At 44.9% G+C, this 20,486-nt stretch overlaps 1 protein-coding gene across 1 annotated transcript in view; it reads right to left on the bottom strand.

The window, feature by feature from the left end:
* The window catches only part of TET3 (tet methylcytosine dioxygenase 3), a 122,934-nt gene that overhangs the window by 45,339 nt on the left and 57,109 nt on the right, over window positions 1-20,486 (bottom strand). The window contains 2 exon segments of the mRNA XM_030921153.1: window positions 16,548-18,252; window positions 18,254-18,682. Of these exon segments, the coding sequence (XP_030777013.1) occupies window positions 16,548-18,252; window positions 18,254-18,682 (2,134 nt within the window).

The following is a 20,486-nucleotide window of genomic DNA, read 5'->3' as shown; positions in this document are numbered from 1 at the left end:
CAGGAAAAGTATGATGTGCCCTGGATATTTCTTGCTGAACAAAAAGCAAAGAAATGATCAAAGAATGATCTGGGGTGAGGTATGTCCAAAGACCACAGGAGCTGGCCTGAAGGGGCATCCCACTAGCCAAATCTGGGACAATCTGAGCAAAAAGAATGCCTGTAACTAAAATACATTAAATATATAAATATTCATTAGGCCATAATAATGCTTAAAAAAGAGAAAAGAGAAAAAAATAACAAACACTCCATTGTCCTTGAAGATGACTATCCATTTCATTTTCATTTCAACTGCTATAATATGCATAGTTTTTATGCGTTACCACTTAAAGTTAAACCTTGTCACTTAAACCATAGCAATACTGTACATAATCACTTTCACTTTTGATCTCATATTCACTGAAAAAGCTTTTAGACTTGCTTAATCTTATATATCACCATATATACATAAAAAGAAAAACATAAGCTAAATACAGTAAATGTGTTGCATGTTTTACAAGAATACAGTTGACTCTTGAGCAACACAGAGGTTAGGGGCACCAACTCCCAGTGTGGTTGAAAATCTGCATATATCTTTTTGGCTTCCTTGAAACTTTACTAATAGCCTACTGTTGACTGGAAGTCTTACTGATAACAGCTAATTAATACATAGACTAGTATCTACATATATTTTATGTATTTGTGACATACCATTTATTAAGAATTTTTTTCAATATTTCTAGGCTATGTATTTTGTCAGTTTTTTCAAATTTTTTACAAATCTCCAAAAAATGTTCCAGTATATTTATTGAAAAAAAAATCTGGGCCAGGCGCGGTGGCTCATACCTATAATCTCAGCACTTTGGGAGGCTGAGGTGGGCAGACTGCTTGAGCCCAGCCTGGGCAACGTGGTGAAACTCCACCTCTACCAACAAACAAACAAAAAAAAATTAGGCAGGCGAGGTGGCACGCACTCCGGTAGTCCCAGCTACTCAAACGGCTGAGGTGGGAGGATCACTTGAGCCTGGGAGGCAGAGGTTGTAGTGAGCGGGGATCACACCACTGCACTCCAGCCTGGGAGACAGAGCAAGACCTTGTCTCAAAAAATTAAAAAAAAAAAAAAATGCTCAGAAGCTTAGTTTCCATGTTTCTACACACAATAACTTTGTTTCAATACTGAATCACACTGTACTCTTTTTGAAGATAATTTAAACAGTATTTAATCTTAACACACATAATACTAACAATATTCATAACTCACAGAGATAACAATATGAAAAGCTATGACCAAATTCATGCATGTATACGGTGCCATAATGGCTGCCTGGCCAACAACTAGTATAAGACATCATTGACTATAAGCTATATCCTGACTTCGGAGAGCTTCAAGATGTTTTTAAGTAGTATAAAGCCACATATGCTCACACTTCTTCCAACTGATGAAATGTGGTATTAAGCCAACTCTTATATTCTGACAATCGGTAATTAAGGGGAAATTATGCATTATCCTTGCTTTCTTACTTAGAAAGTAATCAAATGAAGAACAGCACTTTTTTTTTTGGAGAGAACTCTAAAGATAAGGTCTACCCCTCTTTTCCAATCTATTTTACTTATTTATTTTTTTGTCTGTAGAGATGCGCTTTGTTGCCCAGGTTGGTCTCAAACTCCTGGGTTCAAGTGATCCTCCCACTTCAGCCTCTCAAAGTGCTGGGATTGTAGGCAGAGGTATTGAACCGGGCCAGATCTCCCTCTTAAACTTTTAAGTGCACAATATGGTATGTTTACTACGTTGTACAGCAGATCTCTAGGACTTACACGTCTTGCATAACTGTAACTTTATACGCACTGAACTCATCTCCCCCTCCCCCATCCCTTAGCAATCACATTCTATTTGCTACTTCTATAACTCTATTTTACAAAATCTCATATAAGTGAAATCATGCAGCATTTGTCCTTCTATGACTGAATTATTGAGCATCTTTCAGGTTTTGTAAGGTATTAAATGTAAAAAAGGATGGACAGAATTAGAATATCATCAGTTTGCAATCCCTAATGAAAAATTAATTTACACAAGGATCATCAGTAGACATGATATGACTAAAGATTGATGGGGAACTGGATAATCACATTGTGGTGAAGTATCACCTGACAAATTATTTGCTGGACACGTAAGGGGAAAACATAACTTTAGAATGGCAAGACCTGGCTCTCGCTCTTACCACTTTAACCTAGTGACAACTGGGCTTCACCAACAGTGGGACAACTAGACTTCTCAATGTGATTTCATATGAGGAGCCTGACATACTCCATTAAAAAAAAATTTTAGGCCAGGCATGGTGGCTCAGGCCTGTAATCCCAACACTCTGGGAAGCTGAGGTGGGCAGATCACTTGAGGTCAGGAGATAGAGAACAGCCTGGTCAACATGGTGAAACCCCATCTCTACTAAAAATACAAAAATTAGCCAGGTGTGATGGTGCACGCCTGTAACCACAGCTACTCGGGAGTCTGAGACAGGAGTATCACTTGAACCCAGGAGGCGGAGGTTGCAGTATGCCATGATCGCGCCACTGCACTCCAGCCTAGGTGACAGAGTCACACTCTGTCTCAAAACAAAACAAAACAAAAAAACTTTCACCTGAATCTAACCAAGTATTTAGATCTTTCAGTATATGGTTCTCTTTTTTCTCACAGTGAAACGAGGTTTACTAACCTTCTTCGTGCTGCTTAAAGCTATTCAATCTTAAATTCAACAGGTGACTTTACCCTACTTATATTCATTGTTATAACATGTATTTCTGGCATTTTATGTTTTCCATGTTTAATGTTTCCTTGTCTTCTTCGTTTGCTGCAGATATTGTAATTTTCTATTTCACCCACCAGCACCATCCCTGGTAATCTGGAAAAATCTATAGTATGTTTTTAGAAATGCTAATGGTACTTCTAAAGAGAAAAGTTAGTACCTCTATAATTTCTCCCATCTCCTCCTTTACTTCTGCTTTTCACTGGTATCCTCAGGAATGTATTTCCCTCTGCTACACGTTAAGATGTTTAACATAAAAATATATCTTAAGTAGAGTTTAAGTAAATATCTTTTGTTTTAGAAAAATAACTGTCATTTAAAGTTAGACTTTACATTTGAACAGATGTAGTGTTCATTGCCAGCCTCTCCATACTACAACTTCCCCATCTATTATCATTTTGATTCATCTCTAGAAAATTTGAGTTCTTGCATATTCAAAAATGTTTTTATGAAGACTTTACATATGGATGGTGACTTAAGTAGGTCGAACTTGGATCAAACTTTTTAATCTCAATACTCTATTCTGAGAACTGCAATACATATATCCAGCAAAGGACCCATATATCAAAATTAAAGAACCCTTACCACTCAGTAAGAAAAACAAGAGAAATGGCCTTGAATAGCAACTTGAATGACTTGAACAGGAACTTGAACAGAAAGGACTTGAACAGGAACTCTACAAAAGATGGCATATGAAAAACTGCTCATCCTCATTAGGCATCAGGGAAATTCAAATTAAAACCACGGTGAGATACTATTATACGTCTACACAGTGGCAAAGACGGCCATTTGCTGGTGAGAACATGGAGCAATGCTGGTGGGAGCCTAAATTGTAACAACCACTTTGGAAGACCAATGGTACCTACTAAAACTGAACACACACAATTTCAGTCCTAGGTAAGTACCTAAGCATATACATGTATACATAAATGCACCAAGAGACAGGTATAAGAATGTCTTATATCAGCATGATTCATAACAACCCCAAGTTGGAAACAACCCAAAAGACCATCAGCGACCTACTGGATACATTGTGGTGTATTCAAAAAATGGAATACTGTACAGCTATGAGAATGAATGACAGGGGCAGATAACAAATGTACATACATACAGATAACACAGGGCCAGGCACGGGGGCTCGCATTTGTAATCCCAGCACGTTGGGAGGCCAAGGTGGGAGACTAGCCTGGGTAACAAAGAGAGACCTCGTCTCTAAAAAAAATTTAAAAATTAGCCAGGGGCAGTGGCATGTGCCTGTAGTCCCAGCTACTTGGGAGGTGTGGGGATCGCTTGAGCCAAGGAGTTCATGGTTGCAGTGAACTATGATCACATCACTGTAATCTGGCCTGGAAAACAGTGACATCCTGTCTCTCTAAAATTAAATAAATAGGCCAGGCAAGGTGGCTCATACCTGTAATCCCAGCACTTTGGGAGGCCGGGGCGGGCAGATCACCTGAGGTCAGGAGTTCGAGACCAGCCTGGCCAACCTGGCGAAACCCCATCTCTACTAAAAAAATACAAAAGTTAGCCAGGCATGGAGGCGCATGCCTGTAGTCCCAGCTACTCTGGAGGCTGAGCCAGGAGAATCACTTGAACCAGGGAGGCGAAGGTTGCAGTGAGCTGAGATTGTGTCACTATGCTCCAGCCTGGTCAACAGGGCGAGACTCCATCTCAAAAAAATAAATAAAAATTAAATAATAAAAACATAATATAGATGAATCTCACAAACACATCATTGAGCAAAAACCAGAATATGAAAGAGCGTATGATACATATTCATGATTCCATTGTATGAAGTTTAAGAACAGGCAAAACTGATCAGTGTGCTAAGAAGTTAGAATAGAGTAGTTACCTTAGGACAGGGCTCAACAAACCTACTCTGTTAAGCACCAGACAGTACACATCTTAGGTTCTGCAATCTCAGGGGCAACTACTCAACTCTGCTGTTGTAGTGCAAAAGTGGCTATAGACAATAGATCAACAAATGAGCATGGCCATGTTTTAATAAAACTTTACAGACTCTAATATTTGGATTTCATATAATTTTCATGAGTCATGAAATGTTATTCTTCAATTGACTTTTTTGTTTTTCCAACCATTTAAAAACATAAAAACCCCTTTTATACATGAATGTGGGCCAGGTTTGGTCTGCAGGCTGCCAGCCTATGCTTTAGGGGATTGGGTGGCACGTGCCTGGAGGGGTGGACTTCGGAGGCTTCTCAGGTGCTGGTAAAATTCTGTTCTGCTGTTTACAGGAGTATGTGTCTTTTATAAAACTGTATTGAGCTGTACGCTTGTGATTCACATACCTTCCTGTATGTGTATTTCAATACAAAATGTTTTTTTAAAGTGCTTTTAAAAAAGCAAAAAAATTTAAAAATTAAAAAAACATTTGTTTACAAAAACCTAATATATGTGACCAACCTTTTTTTTTTTTTTTTTTTAAACTTGTAGGTGATTCTTCACCCTTGAAATTCAATAAGTTAATCAGCATTATTTGTCAAATTTTCCTCATTTTCCCTGGACATAACTTCTTATTATAACACTTTTCACTTCAAAAACATTTTCTATTCTACCTTAGACTCTCACGTTTGTTCAGTTTGCACCACACTCTTCGCCGGGAACACCGAGTGTTCCCAAGATTCCTACCAGAATGAATCTGTGTGGGGTCCCTACTGTCCCTCTCTTCTGCTTCCCTCGCTGTACGCCACAGCGATACTGTTCATTTCTACATTTTCCCGTTTTGGGGTAAACTTTCAAGACCTTGCCTCTTCCTCACCAATCTGCTTTTTCTGTTAACTCTGATTCTGCTTTTTGCAGCTTCTTAATGCACTTTTTATGTGCTTTGTAATGGCATAGTGCTTCTGGAATTTAATCCATAACTCTCAAGTCTTCTTTATAACTTAGCACCTCACCTTTCATTTTTTATTTTATAGTGACTGTTTTCTTCAACTTTCTTGAAGATATAAGTCAGCGGTTTAAACAATTCCTGTATTTTCTCATGTAAATTTTCTTTTTTTAGCTTAAGTATTTGTTTGTAAACTAAGCTTGTTAACACTAATGAAAATGTACAAAGAATTATAAATTTTCATATTAAATGTTATATTAATCCCTCCACTTTTCCTACAGAATTTGAATGGCTACCATGTTGTTTGTTAAGCAATCTTCTTACAGGAGAAGCTGATCTCTAGTTTCTTCCCCTTGGCAGAACTGACATTTTGGATCAATTAGTTCTTTGCTGTAGGGGCTGTTCTGTGTGTTAAAGGGGGCTTAGCAGCATCCCTAGCTTCTAGATGTCAGTAGTACCACATCACTTGTGATGACCAAGAACGTCCTCAGATACTGCCAAATGTCCCCTGGGGGAGAGCAATGGAAAGCCTCCAATTGAAAGCCACTAGTCTATACTCATTTGCCCAAAAATAGAGTGGTCAGAATTTCCTTACTCCTGTTTACCTGGACACTGCTCAAATTCTTCCCGTAAAAATTCAGCTAGAGGCCGGGCACTATGGCTCAAGCCCGTAATCCCAGCACTTTGGGAGGCCGAGGCGGGGGGATCACAAGGTCAGGAGTTCCAGACCAGCCCGGCCAAGATGGTGAAACCCCATCTCTACTAAAAATACAAAAATTAGCTGGGCGTGGTAGCACATGCCTGTATTCCCAGCTACTCGGGAGGCTGAGGCAGGAGAATTGCTTGAACCTGGGAGGCAGAGGCTGCACTTTAGCCTGGGTGACAAAGCGAGACTCTATCAAAAAAAAAAAAAAAAAAAAATTCAGCTAGATAACTGGATGCTGTAGAGGTTTCAATTATTAGTTTGAAAGTTCAGCAGTCTGAGAGGGGACAGGAGAACTGGGACTAGCTGTGGACAATTGCGACTGGGAAACTTCATCTCCAAGCCCCTCTGTCTGTTGGAGCCAATGCCTCTAAATTTTTATGTGTATGCTGAGAGTTGGGTTTTACTCTGTCCTGATAGGGAGAGATACTCTTAGGATTTCGGTTCACTCCCTCGAAAGGGACTGAGTTAGTCACTCTGATAAGATGTCAAGTTAAAATAAAGCCCCACGGTTGGCAGGATTTTTGTTTGGTGGTTCAGCAAATATTTTTTCTTTGTACAATAGCCTTTTCGGTACTGTTGGCCCTCAGCTACAAAGCCAGCTTTTAGGATATGATTTCCCATCTCTCCAGCCCACCATCCTCGGCCCAGACCTTATCCCCTTCAAAAGCTGGAGCAAATGGGGAACATGCTCTGCCTGCATTCCCTGGTTTCCACACAGCATGCCTTCTAGACGGTGGTCTCCCATCTTCCAGCCCATTTCTCCAAGTTGTGGGGTCCCTCTGTTATTTTTCCCAACACTGGGAGTTGTGTACTCAGTGTGTCATTCTTTAATTCAATTTGATCTCAAAGTGGCAGACAGCCCTTGGAATTCATGGCTGAAGATTGGGGCTATTCCCAAATTTCAGCTGATGAAACCTTTTCCTCTATTTTTATTGATTTGGTTCCTTTCACCAGGTTTCAAGGAATATTTTACCATCTTGCTGTTAAGTCACTATTTTACCTTGTAGTCCCCAAGGCAATATTTCTTCCTTCTCCATAAAGGTAAAGTGGCATTGCTGGGAAATGGCTCAAGTCCTCTTAAAGAAAAATCTATTTTATGTCTTGTTTTGATCACTGAGAGAAGTAGTGAAGGTGGTTTTTTTTTTTTTCTTCTTCTCTAAAATACATGGTAGAAAGCTCTGGGGGAGAGCTCAGGAGAGCAAAATCCAATTTTTGAGAAAATGCTCGTTATATGGCTTTAGGTGTTTTTCTTAACCCTGTGCACTTAATTCTATACTCATTAAAATATAAAAATACGTTCTGTTCCATTTCTGCTCTAGGCTGGGGAGAGAATGAATATATCCTTTCTGCTATCAGCAAGAGACACTTAACACAAGAAACCACGCATTACTACCTAACAGAAAGAGATGCTTAATTTCTAAAAGAACCTTCCACCTTTCTGCACTCTCTACACACAGACTAGGGCATCCACATTTTTCCAGGATTACACACAGGAGTACAGCTGAGGCATTTCTTTTTTATGACATTAGTACAGAGAGACAGTATACAATTAATGTACAGATGTCAAGATCACACAAAGGTTCCATTTGTACCTATCTACTCTTTTCAAACAATCCTATACAATTGCCTCAGTTTCTTAGTCCGTTTTCTGCTGTATAAACAGAATACATGTTCTATAAAACAGAATACCTGAAACTGGGTAATTTATAAAGGAAAGGAATCTATCTCCCACAGTTTTGGAGTCTGAGAAGTCCAAGGTCAAGGTGCCACACCTAGTGAGGCCCTTCGTGTTGATGGGAACTCTGCAGAGTCCCAGGTGGTGCAGGCCACATGGTGAGGGGCTGGGTGCGCCAGCTCAGGTCTCTCTTCCCTTTCTGAATAGAGCCACCAGTCCCACTCCCACACTAACCTGTTAATCCATTAACCCATTAATCCATGAATGAATTAATCCATTCATGAGGATAGATCCTGCATCACCCAATCACCTCTTAAAGGCCACTCCTCTCAATACTGCCTTTAGGGGATTAAGTTTCTTTGTTTTTTTTTGTTTTTGTTTTTGTTTTTTTTTGAGACAGAGTCTTGCTCTGTCGCCCAGACTGGAGTGCAGTGGTGCGATCTCGGCAAGCTCCACCTCCTGGGTTCACACCATTCTCCTGCCTCAGGCTCCCGAATAGCTGGGACTACAGGTGCCCGGCTTTTTTTTTTTTTTTTTTTTTTTTTTTTTTTTGTATTTTTAGTAGAGACAGGGTTTCACCGTGTTAGCCAGGATGGTCTCAATCTCCTGACCTTATGATCCGCCCGCCTCGGCCTCCCAAAGTGCTGGGATTACAGGCGTGAGCCACTGCGCTCGGCCGGGGATTAAGTTTCAACCTAAGTTCAGGGAAACAAAAACATTCAAACCACAGAACTCAGTTTTCTGATATAATTTTAGTGGACTTAATGCTGAAGAGCATAAGATTATATAGCTAATTAGATTCCACTTTAATGACAGTCAATGACTGCTAGCATGATGCCTCCTGAAAGCCACAGCCACGGGTAGGTAGAATGTTAGGCCCTACTCTGGATCAGGTGTGCTAGATGAATTTTTTAACACTAAACTCTCAGGTCAGCTGCCTGTGAAAACATGTACAGCATGCTGGGCCTTTATAATAATGGGCAAATTCACGACGATAAACATTAAAGGTAAGGAGATCATTCCTAAACCCATTTGACACCTTAACAGAGTATAATATGGAGGTAGAATAAGGCTGACCGGTTGACCAAAAAATATGAAGGGTACTTGCCATAGGCTTAGCACCAGTCTAGATGCTTTATAAATATAAGTGGCCAGACACGGTGGCTCACTCCTATAATTCCAGCACTCTGGGAGGCCAAGGTGGGTGGACTGCTTGAGTCCAGGAGTTCAAGATCAGCCTGGTCAACATGGCAAGACCCCATCTCCCCTACAAAAAATTAAAAACATTAGCCAGGCATAGTGGTGCATGCATGTAGTCCTGGCTACTTGGGAGGCTGAGGCAGGAGGATCGCTCAAGCCTAAGAGGTCAAGGCTGCAGTGAGCCATGAGTGTGCCACTGCTTTCCAGCCTGGGTGACAGAGTGAGACCGCATCTCAAAAAACAAAACAAAACAAACAAAACATGCAGTTCTTGTGCTTAAGGAACCTGGGATTTAACTGCAAAGACTGGTGCACATAGAACAAATAATGTAAGACAAGGAAGAATCCAGCATTAAATCCTAACCCTTCTTTTCTGATGCTGTTAGCCCTCTCAACCTTGAAACTATTCATTGGTTCTTTAACCTATCCTCTCCTCAGTTTCTTCCCACATCTTTTCCACACTTTCTTCGAAGCCTCTTGTTTGAGCTCCTCTTCCCTAAATGGTGGTAACTTCCATTCTCAGGCTTCTTTTTGATCTGCACAGTCAGCCTGGTGAAATGACCAGGACTGAACATTTCAGTTACCATCAGTCTGCCAAAGAACTACCAGTTCACAGATCTGACCCGATGGACACCGCCAGGTCCCACAGACATCTCAAAAGCCAGGTACCCAGACTTGCTGCCCTCCCAGTATTTCTAACCTTGGTGACAGGCAGCACCATCAACCCAGTCGCCCAGCCTGGAATCTCAGAGGTCACCTGTGACCACTCCTCCTCCCTTACTACTACATCCAACTGGTCACTGGAGCAGTTAATTCTTTTCCTATTCTTTCTCTTATCTGCCTCTCCCCTCCTCCTTTCTACTCAAGGTCACTCTAGTTCAGAGGCCCTTTATTTCTTTTTTTTTTTTTTTTTTTTTTGAGGCGGAGTCTCGCTCTGTCGCCCGGGCTGGAGTACTGTGGCCGGATCTCAGCTCACTGCAAGCTCTGCCTCCCGGGTTCACGCCATTCTCCTGCCTCAGCCTCCTGAGTAGCTGGGACTACAGGTGCCTGCCACGTCGCCTGGCTAGTTTTTTGTATTTTTTAGTAGAGACGGGGTTTCACCGTGTTAGCCAGGATGGTCTCGATCTCCTGACCTCGTGATCCGCCCGTCTCGGCCTCCCAAAGTGCTGGGATTACAGGCTTGAGCCACCGCGCCCGGCCGGCCCTTTATTTCTTGCCTGAACTACATCTGAGCCTACAAACTGGTTTCTCTGGCTTTGGTATCATCCCCTCTTCCCCTGAAATTCTCCTCCCCAGCCACTCCCAATCTTTCATCTTCCACACCCGTCACACCAGCATGACCTGTATTTCCCCACGTTCTCTCATCTTCCGCATCTTCATGTGCCTTTCCACATGCCTTTCATCTGCATAAACTTCAGGTCCCTTCTCCTTGTTCCTCTATTAAACTTCTATCTATCCTTTAAAACTCAGTAAGACATCCTCTCCTGCAGGAAGTTCTCTCTGACACCCTGCTACTCACGGCCAGATTCCCCATCCTTTATATGGTGTCCAAACAGTCATTGTCTCAAAAATATTTAAAAGATAGGAAGCTTCTCTTCATCTCAATGCAGTGGGGTGGGGGATTTGTGTGATACATTCTCATAAAAATAAAAACTGTAGAAAATAGACTTTATGTGATTGTAAACAAGTAACTTTGTGTTCTCCATTCAGGACTACGTCCCATTTGAAATTCCCTGATGGACACGCCATCGGCCACATTTGCTGGACAATGCCACTGCCTCACTTGGACTTTCACCATGCTCCAGGCAAAGGAGATATTTTCCCTGCGGCCACTTCTTCAGGGAAGAACAATCAACTGGTTAAAAATACAACATATTTCTATGAAGGCAACCACTAGCATCTACACCTCCTAACCTCCTGCTTTTGCTGTGGTTTAGTCTCTGCAGCTTCCTGTTGGCTGCTCCTCGGAGACATCAGGACAACACTTACAAACTAAAACAGACTGCTTCCTCATCTCTAAGATGGTGACTAGATGAGCACAAAGGATGCTTTTCCCACTAAAATGTCATTTGGATTCATTCTCTGTCCTAAACTGGCTCCTCTTGGGAATTTCCCTGTTACTGAAAATAGACAAAATACACAAAGACGTAGGGAACAACAGTCTCTATAGCTCCTTGTCCCATTCCTGACAATGGTGTTATAGGATGGTTGTGGGGGGACTCTCCAATGTGCATTTTTAAATATCCACACCTACAAGTCACTTGCAATAATTCAATACAGAAATTCAACTTGTGATAAATATTCTCAAAACTGTAAACATCATATTACCTTTTAGAGAATGGCATTTCCTTTCATGGCTTATAAGTGTACTTCTTTGAAGCTTTAAGGAGTGCCTTTAATTCCAGTACTTCAAGATTCAGATAAAAAAATCCATATGAGTCCCATCCAGACCTTCAGAAACTCACCATTTTTATAGAAGGGGATTGGGGACTTCCGTTACATGGTGATGCCCATATTGGCTAAATTGTTTATTTGGCAAAATTACCAAATAACTTGAATAATAGAGGTTTTTTTGTTTTGTTTTGTTTTGTTTTTTGAGACGGAGTCTTGCTCTGTCACCCAGGCTGGAGTGCAGCGGCACGATCTCAGCTCACTGCAACCTCAGCCTCCCAGGTTCAAGTGATTCTTCTGCTTCAGCCTCCAGAGTAACTGGAATTACAGGTGCCCATCACCACGCCCGGCTAATTTTTGTATTTTTAGTAGAGATAGGGTTTCACCATACTGGCCAGGTGGTCTCGAATTCCTGACCTCATGATCCACCCACCTCGGCCTCCCAAAGTGCTGGGATTACAGGCATGAGCCACAGTGCCCGGGCCCCTCCCCTGCCCCCCACTCCCCCCCTGTTTTTTGGCTATAGGAACTTGTATGCTTTTATAAAGTTGTTCCCATATTCTGTTATCAGCTATTAGGTGGGTTCATGGAGTCTCCATATTTCACCTCCACTTCTATGGAAAATTCTTCCTGTAACTCTCTACCTACCACTGGTGAGGGGATGAATTTCTGGAGTATGGGATTGTCCCACTGTCATCCCATCCTTGATTTCTAAGCCTTTTTCTGGGCCTGGATTCACAAAGACAAATTCTACCACACCAACTGAAGAAGCACCTGTTCAGGCATGGCGGCTTACACCTATAATCCTAGCACTTTGGGAGGCTGAGGCAGGTGAACTGCCTGAACTCAGGAGTTTGAGACCAGCCTGGGCAACACCATGAAACCCCCATCTCTACTAAAATACGAGAAGTTACCCAGGCATGGTGGTGGGTGCCTGTAATCCCAGTTACTCAGGAGGTCGAGGCATGAGAACTGCTTGAACCCAGGAGGCAGAGGTTGCAGTGAGCCAGAAGCATGTGGCCAGACAATTCTGGAAAACAGAATGGGTTCTCCTAACATGAACCTCAGGCCCTCCAGAAACTTTCAGAGCAAATCTCTTCGTTGGCTCTCTTCATTCTACTACCATTGTAGTAGAATGGGACCTGTTTCCCAACTGACTAATTTCAAACACAATATGACATGGTGGTTAAGAGTCCAACTGCCTAGGTTCAAATCTCACTTTCACTAGTTTGTATGACCTTGATAAATCACTTAATCTGTTTCCTCACGGCTAAAATGGAGTCACTGACAGTACTTACCTCATAGAGCTGCTATGAGGATTAAGTGAGGTGGTGACTATAAAGTACTTGGCAGGGTGCCTAGACCTAAGCAGGTGCTTCATAAACACTTTAACTCTCAACAGCTTCCCAACGGGTCTCCTACCACAGGGTTATCACCCTCCACCAATCCACCTTCCATGCTATTGCGAGTGTGCACTTTCACAAATCTTTCTGGGTTATAAAATACAAATTCCATTGTAGAAAATTCAGAAAACACATGAGGGAAAGGTCATCCATATCCCAACCATAGAGACAATCCACTGTTGATATATTTCCTTCTAGTCTTTTTTCCATTTTTTAAAACTTAACTGAGATGATCGTTCAAATTTGTTTCACGTAAGTATTTCCCTCTAATTTAACAGTACAAAGTGTTGTTAGCTCCCAGTTTCTGGAGGTCTGGTTTCGCTGATGCTGACAGATGCCTGCACTTTTGCTCACTGCGTACAAGCGAAGATGTATCCTCTCTGGTGGGGGCTCCTCATCTGAGGAACGCAGGAGAACAGAGGTTTCAGGTCACCCTTGCAACATCCCATCCTGCAAGCTTACTTCCTTATGCCAAGACTGTGCTTATGCACTCCTCAGTCTGGAAAGCCTTTCTGCCTCTCCCCATCTGTGTTCATGACAGTTTTCAAAACCCAGCTCTAAACAAGAGTTTCCTAGACAAAACATGACCTCCCATGATGACAACCAAGTCTGTGCTACAGGGTACTCCTGCAATACAGCCACTTCCATACAACAGCATGGGCCTCGGAGGTAAAAGGCACTCGGCACACACTGGTTGAGTGGGTGTCTAAATATTTTATTTTATTTTATTTTATTCCTTAAGTAAACCATAGGCTGGACGCAGTGGTTCACAACTATAATCCCAGCACTTTGGGAGGCTGAGATGACAGGACTGCTTGAGCCCAGAAGTTTGAGACAAGCCTGGGCAATACAGTGAGACCTCGTCTCTACAAAAAATTTTTAAAAATTAGCCAAGTATGGTGGCATGCACCTGTAATTCCAGCTACTCGGGAGACTGAGGTGGGAGGATTGCTTGAGCCCAGGAAGTGGAGGCTGCAGTGAGCAGAGGTCATGCCACTGCATTCCAGCCCCAGCAACAGAGTGAGACCCTGCCTAAAAAAAAAAAAAAAAAGTAAACCATAAAGTCCTTTAGTGATGAACCATTTCTCTTAATTTTATGCTTACTGGCAGTTATACATGGCTAGGTAATTAATATATGATAAATAAAGGAACAGTCAACTTTTTTTTCCTTTACAAAGGTATGGTTTTACTTTTCTTGCCCTATTGGACTTGATAGGCTTGATAACAGCTGACACTCTTGTGCCAACACAACACTAAGTGTTAAATTCATTACTAAACACGTAGTAATGAATTTAATCCTCACAACAGCCCCGGTGAGGCACGTACTATTATCGTTTTCATTCTACATATGAGGAAGCAGAAACTGTGATGGGTTACATAAAGTGCCCAAGCACTCCCAGCCAGTAAGTGGAGTTGTGATGCAAATTTAAAAACTAGTTTGACCACACATAGTATCCATGTAATTAAATTCAACAATTAAAATCTTGACTAAGGATCAACTATGTCTTAAAACACTAGGTAAGGATATTTCCCACGTTGCAGAAGGAGAAATGAGGTGCTAAACACAGGCGGATGGGACACACACATACACGCATGGAGAAAAGGGTAGGCGGACCCCATGATCAAAACAAGTTTCCCCCATATGCTGGTAAATAAGAGGGCCCTCAAAGTCATGTCATTATTATTATTATTATTATTTTTTGAGACAGAGTCTCGCTCTGTCACCCAGGCTGGAGTGCAGTGGCACAATCTCGGCTCACTGCAAGCTCCGCCTCCTGGGTTCACGCCATTCTCCTGTCTCAGCCTCCCAAGTAGCTGGGACTACAGGTGCCCACCACCCACCTGGCTAATTTTTGGTATTTTTAGTAGAGACAGGGTTTCACCGTGCTAGCCAGGATGGTCTCGATCTCCTGACCTCGTGATCCACTTGCCTCGGCCTCCCAAAGTGCTGGGATTACAGGCTTGAGCCACCGCGCCGGGCCCAGTCATGTCATTATTAGTCATATCTAAGAATGGACAGGGCCAGTGGGAACCACTATCTCAGGGCATGTCTGTGAGTGCCTGGCAGCATACCTGCTCACCCCCAGATAAGACCCTGGGGCCAGCTTTTCCTTGTTCTGCACATGACTCCTTGTCACCCACCCCTCTGCCTCGTACCCCAGGAGTTGGGGAGGGATAGCTGGAGCAGGCAGAACAGCCCAGCTCTCCTCACTGACCAGGAGACAACATCCCAGCAAGTCCATGACTTATTTGATATTTACGTATTTTTCACAAGTAGGGAAGACAGCCTATTCCCCAAGACATGTCCGTGTATCATAAAATCACAAGAATTCAATATGCTCATCGCCAGCATCACCGTGTTTTCTGTCAACATCTGAAACGTACATATCTTTTACAGAACACTCCATAAACAGAGCGTGGGGGCTGAGTGGACCTGGAGCTTACCACTGCCTCCAGGACTTCCCAGAGACAGTATGCTTAGAGGGGAGTGGTCCTCAGAGGCCCTGCACCCTGCTCTGATTCCAGAAGGCAAGGCTTAGAAGTGGACTCAACTCCTCAACGCGTTCTTATGCACGGCACAGCTTCAACTATGACTTGCAGGCTAACTGCGTCCAAACGTGTAACTCAGACCCTGACCTGGTCTCCTGGCCACTTCAGATGTGGTTCATCCAATGGGAACTCACTTCCCGTCCTCCCAATCTGAGTTCTCAGTGACCACCACCACCCCAGCCAGAGACCTGCAGTGTCTCATTCCCTCCTCCCACAAGCCTTCCTCTGGAGACCTTCCAACCCCTCCCTCTGTCACTGGCTCTTTCAGGCCAGGCCCTTGTCATTTCTTGCCTGGCTCATGACAACAACTTTCCTACAGCTATGCCTCCTCAGTGCCCTCAAGCTTCCCTACCCACCATAAGCCAGAAGTCTTTCAAAAGCATGAGGTGACAGGGCATTCCTTGCTTTAAAATCCTCAGGAGCTCACTATTACCTGTGTAGTCAAGTCAAACTCTTGGCCGTGGCTCCCTGGGCCCTGCACAGTCTGGCCCCTGACCATCCTCCCCACCCACCAAGCCACCTTTTGTTCATCCCCACATATACCCAAACCCTTGGGCTCCTGCCTGAACCAAGAATAGTCCAAGTAAGTTCCACTCCCTCACAGCCACTAAGCTGTTGCCCAAGCTACTCCCTCTTCCTAGAATGTGTCCTTTCTACCTGATGTGTCTTCCTAGAATATGTCCTTTCTACCTGAGCTCTGTAGGGCTCGGCATAAGTACTACCTCCTACAGAAAGGCCTCTATTATGCCTTCAACTCCATTTGTGTATTAAAGCCCCTTGCCCATCTCAACTGACGTGGCATACACCAACAGTATCAGGTCAGTTTCTTTCAATGTCTTTTCCACTAGGCTATGAGCTCATTTCTATGTTCCCAGAACCCAGTGTCGCAGTTGGTAAACAATAAATGTTTGCCAAATGAAAGCAGAGCCTAGAAATCCCTAGCTCACCAGGCCACAGCCGTTTCTCTGCCTTTTCCTGACACCCAGGCGGACTTACCGACGCAATCGCAGGTGGGGAACTCGGCCTGGGCTCTCTTGGCAGGTGTGTCCAGCAGACTCTTGGTGGGTGTGTCCAGGTACTTAAGAGGTGACTCCAAGAAGCCACTGAGGGTGGGTGTGAGTGGGTTCTCTGCCTTGGTGGGTGTGGCCTCCTGGCCTCCCTCCTCTGAATGGAAGCAGGTTGTTGAGAGCACAGTCACAGCCCCTGAAGACTCAATCTTGATTTGCTTGGGGGAACGGGTAGCAAAGGGGCTCTCAGGGGCTGGGAGACATGTTTGCTGGTTCTCGGGGTCCTGAATGGGCACAGAAGGGGGGCCGGGAAGCCCAAAGCTATCTCCAAATTCAGCCTCAAACTGCCGGATGAGCTCTTCCAGCTTGTCATCGGCAGGGGGAAGAGGGCCGGTGGAGCCTGGCTGCAAGGTTGTCATGGGGCTGGGGGACCTCATTTCCTGAGTAGGGGGCAGCAGGCTGTCCCTGGAGGGACTAGGTGCAAATAGCGCAAGAGAAGGTTCTGGGGGCAAGGGCACAGCAGAGCCCTGTGAGGGAGGCAGAGGGGCCGGTGGATGAGCCTGCACTTCCTGGGAGGCCGGGGACCTGAGCCCTTCCAGGACAATCTGCCGGACAGGCGGGAAGAGTGGCTGTGCTTCCCGGGGCCTGGACTTCTTGATCTGAATGGGCTTTCGGACACTGGGCTTGATCCCAGGGGCAGCTTTCTCCGTTCCCACGGGACCTCCAGCTGGTGTTGGGAGCTTCTTCTTCTTCTCCTTGGGTGGTCTGTCTGGAAGCCGTGGGGCAGGTGAGCTTGGTGGGGGCCACCAGCCAGGAGCAGAAGGCTCCGAAGGAGCAGGGAAGGAGGTGTCGTGAGCCTGTTCTAGGAAGAGGCTGCGCTTGTGATGGAGGTGCTGCTGCAGGGCGGTCTGGGCCTTCTGGTGGGTGTCGGGCTCCGAGGATGGCGTGGGAGCCTCCCTCTGAAGCACAGGGGATGGGGACAGGGCTGGGGAAGAAGAGGGTGCCTCTACCTTGACCTTGGGCTTGGTAGGCAGGGCCTCAGGCCGCTTGAATACTGACTGGATGTAATCACTGGCGCTGCCTAACAACTGCTCCAGTTCAGCCATGGGGTCGTGGCTTGGGCGAGGCATGGGCCAGGAGCTCCGGGGCGTTGCTGGAGGGGTGTCAGTGCCCCAGACTTCAGGGAACTCAGTTCGAGGAGTTGCTGGAGGGAAGGCAGAGCTATCAGGAGCAAAAGATGAGGGCTCTTCAGAAGGAACCACAGGCCATGAGGGAGCCCGGAGGTAAGACTGGGGAGATCTGAAAGGGGCAGGAGGTGACAAGGCCTCAGGAAGGGGGCAAGAAGCCTGGGGGGTGGAATGAGAAGGCTGCGGGAGGGCGGAGGAGAGTTGTGTGAGGGCCTCGATGGCAATGGCGGTCTGCAAGCTGATGTTTTTTTCCTTGGCGATGCTCAGGGCACTCTGGGACAGGGGCAGGCCCTCTTGGGGAGAGATCTGGGGCACCTCTGAGCTGAGGAGTGGCCTGGTGCTTGGTGCTGGGAGACCGGCCTCACCAGGAGGCAGAGGCCCTGGGAGCCTGGGCCGCTCCTCCCCTCCTTCCATGACCACAGACTTGATCTTCCCCTCCAGCCACTCGAGGTAGTCAGGGCATTCTGGGCCATCGCAGTTGCAGTTGGGTGGTTTCATACCATGCCGCTGCGAGGGCCAGGGCCGCCTGCAGTGTGTCAAGGTCTTCGCTGCCAGCAGAGCAGCCCTCGGGCCCTGGCCGGGATCCCCTGCTGTTGTTCCCAGCCTCACGACTCATCTCACGGTTGAAGGTTTCATAGAGCCGGGTGCTAAGGGCCCCATAAGAGGACACAGCTTCGGCCACAGCCGAAAAGGCCACCAGATCGTGGGCATCTTCCAGGCGAGCAGTATGAGCTGGGCCTGGGGCAGCCTCCCAGTCGGGCTTTTGGTCTACCCGCCAAGGACCCCCAGTCCCCAGCAGACTGGGTCCAGCGGGCTCTCTAGCACCATTGACCGGCACCCCTGAGGCGCTTAGCTGCCGTGAGTCCCCATGGTACACTGGCCCTGAGTCCATCTGACCTGGAACAGGTCCATCAACTGGGCTGAGCTCTGAGCCTGTCTAAAGAGAGAGAGAAGGGGGAAAAAGGAAAAAAATGAACCACACTATTTGAAAAGCATTTCCCTGCTTCATACCACTCAGGTGCACATCTGACCCCCAACTTTTCTTGCAAATCCTCTCTCTGGTACTTCTTCAGCCTCCAATTCATCTTCCCACGTCTTTGGTTCCCTAGCGAGCTTCACCAGCAGAAATAAAAAGAAGATCTTTAAGATACTTTTAAAGAGAAGATCCTAATGTGACATTCTTAATGTTGCTCAGAAACTTTTAGAGCCTCAGATCAATCACAAGAATGAGGCTCTCCTAAAACCAGAGACACACAAAAAAGTCCTTAATTCACAATGATCAAAGTCACACTAGGACTTTATTTTGTTTTGTCAAGATGGAAAGAAATCCAAACAAGCCTGTGTGTACACACGTGCTCTAAGTGTGAAGTGTGGGTTCGCAGGGGTAGGGAAAGAGGAGCTTTGATTAACAAATTCAGCCTGTACCATGGGTCAGCCACGGCTTCCTAGTGGGAACCCATAGTTCTTTTCTCCCCCTAAAACTGTCCTCACTTAAGCCCAGGCCGAGCACAGAAAGCTGGCAACAGACCACATTCCCACACACAGCCCCAGGCCTGAGGGAAACGCCGATGATCTGACACAGCATGCATTTAGCCCCATGCCCGGTCAGTCCTGCCAAAGACAAGCAAGTTGCTGCTTAGAGAAGGATTCAGGCCTCTCCCTGAGCACAAGAACCACCACTATATACCTCATATCCCCAAAAGCACACCAAAGGGGGAAGGATGAGAGTAAGAGGGCCAGGAAGACCCAGCCCAGCAAGTGAAAAGTGAATACAAAGATGTGAAATTGAGTTTGCAGACCCATCCCTTAGGAAAGGAAAGCTCTTCCTTACTGTAGAATGCTAAGAGAAAACATAGAAGGGCTGATGGATTTAGAAAGTCATCAGTGGCAGCAGGTGAAAGCATGGTGAGGTACAGGATGTACGTATGCATGGTCTCAAAGCATCTCCTCTAAAATTACATAATTACAACAGTAACTGTAGTGGAGAGATCTGGTAGACAGACACCACCTTAACCCAAATGACCAAAGTTATCATCATCACCAATACTGAGACAAAACACCACCATATGCCTCTTGATGTAAGACATTGCGGACGACTTAACATCACTCACACAGAACTCCTGCCAAAATGTATAACCTGAATCTAATCACAAGGACACATCAGATAAACCCAAATTGAAGGGTGATCCAGAAAGTACCTGGATTGTTCTCTTCAAAAAGTTTCAAAGTCAAGAAAAACAATCTCTTCCCTCAAAAAGAACAGCTAAATGCATGTTCATGGGTTAGACCTTAGACTGGGGAAAAATACACTAGTTTTACTTGGGACAAGTCATGAAATGTGAATATGGACGTGGATAAGATAATATTCTGTCATTCCTAATCTTGACTTGGATCATTAGACAATGGGTTATGTAACAGAATGCCCTTGTTCTCAGGATACACATACTGAAGTATTTAGGAGTAAAGGGACAGTACAGACAGTCCCCAACTTACGATGGTTCCACTTAAGATTCTGACTTTGCAACAGGCATTCAAAAGAAACCATACTTTGAATTTTGATCTTTTCTGAGGCTAGCAATACTTTAGCGACACTGGGCAGTGGCAGCAACCCAGAGCCCCCGGTCAACCACGCAATCACCAAGGTAAACAACTGAGGCTCCACAATGTTCCATGCTGTTACGGCTTTCTGAATATTGTGTTCTGTGTTTTAGCATCCCATCATGTCTATAAAATGCCCATTT

The sequence above is a fragment of the Rhinopithecus roxellana genome, chromosome 17 (genome assembly GCF_007565055.1).
Source record: "Rhinopithecus roxellana isolate Shanxi Qingling chromosome 17, ASM756505v1, whole genome shotgun sequence".
Lineage (NCBI taxonomy): Eukaryota > Metazoa > Chordata > Mammalia > Primates > Cercopithecidae > Rhinopithecus > Rhinopithecus roxellana.
Note: the sequence above shows the minus strand (reverse complement) of the source record. Positions and strands in the feature narration are given on the sequence as shown.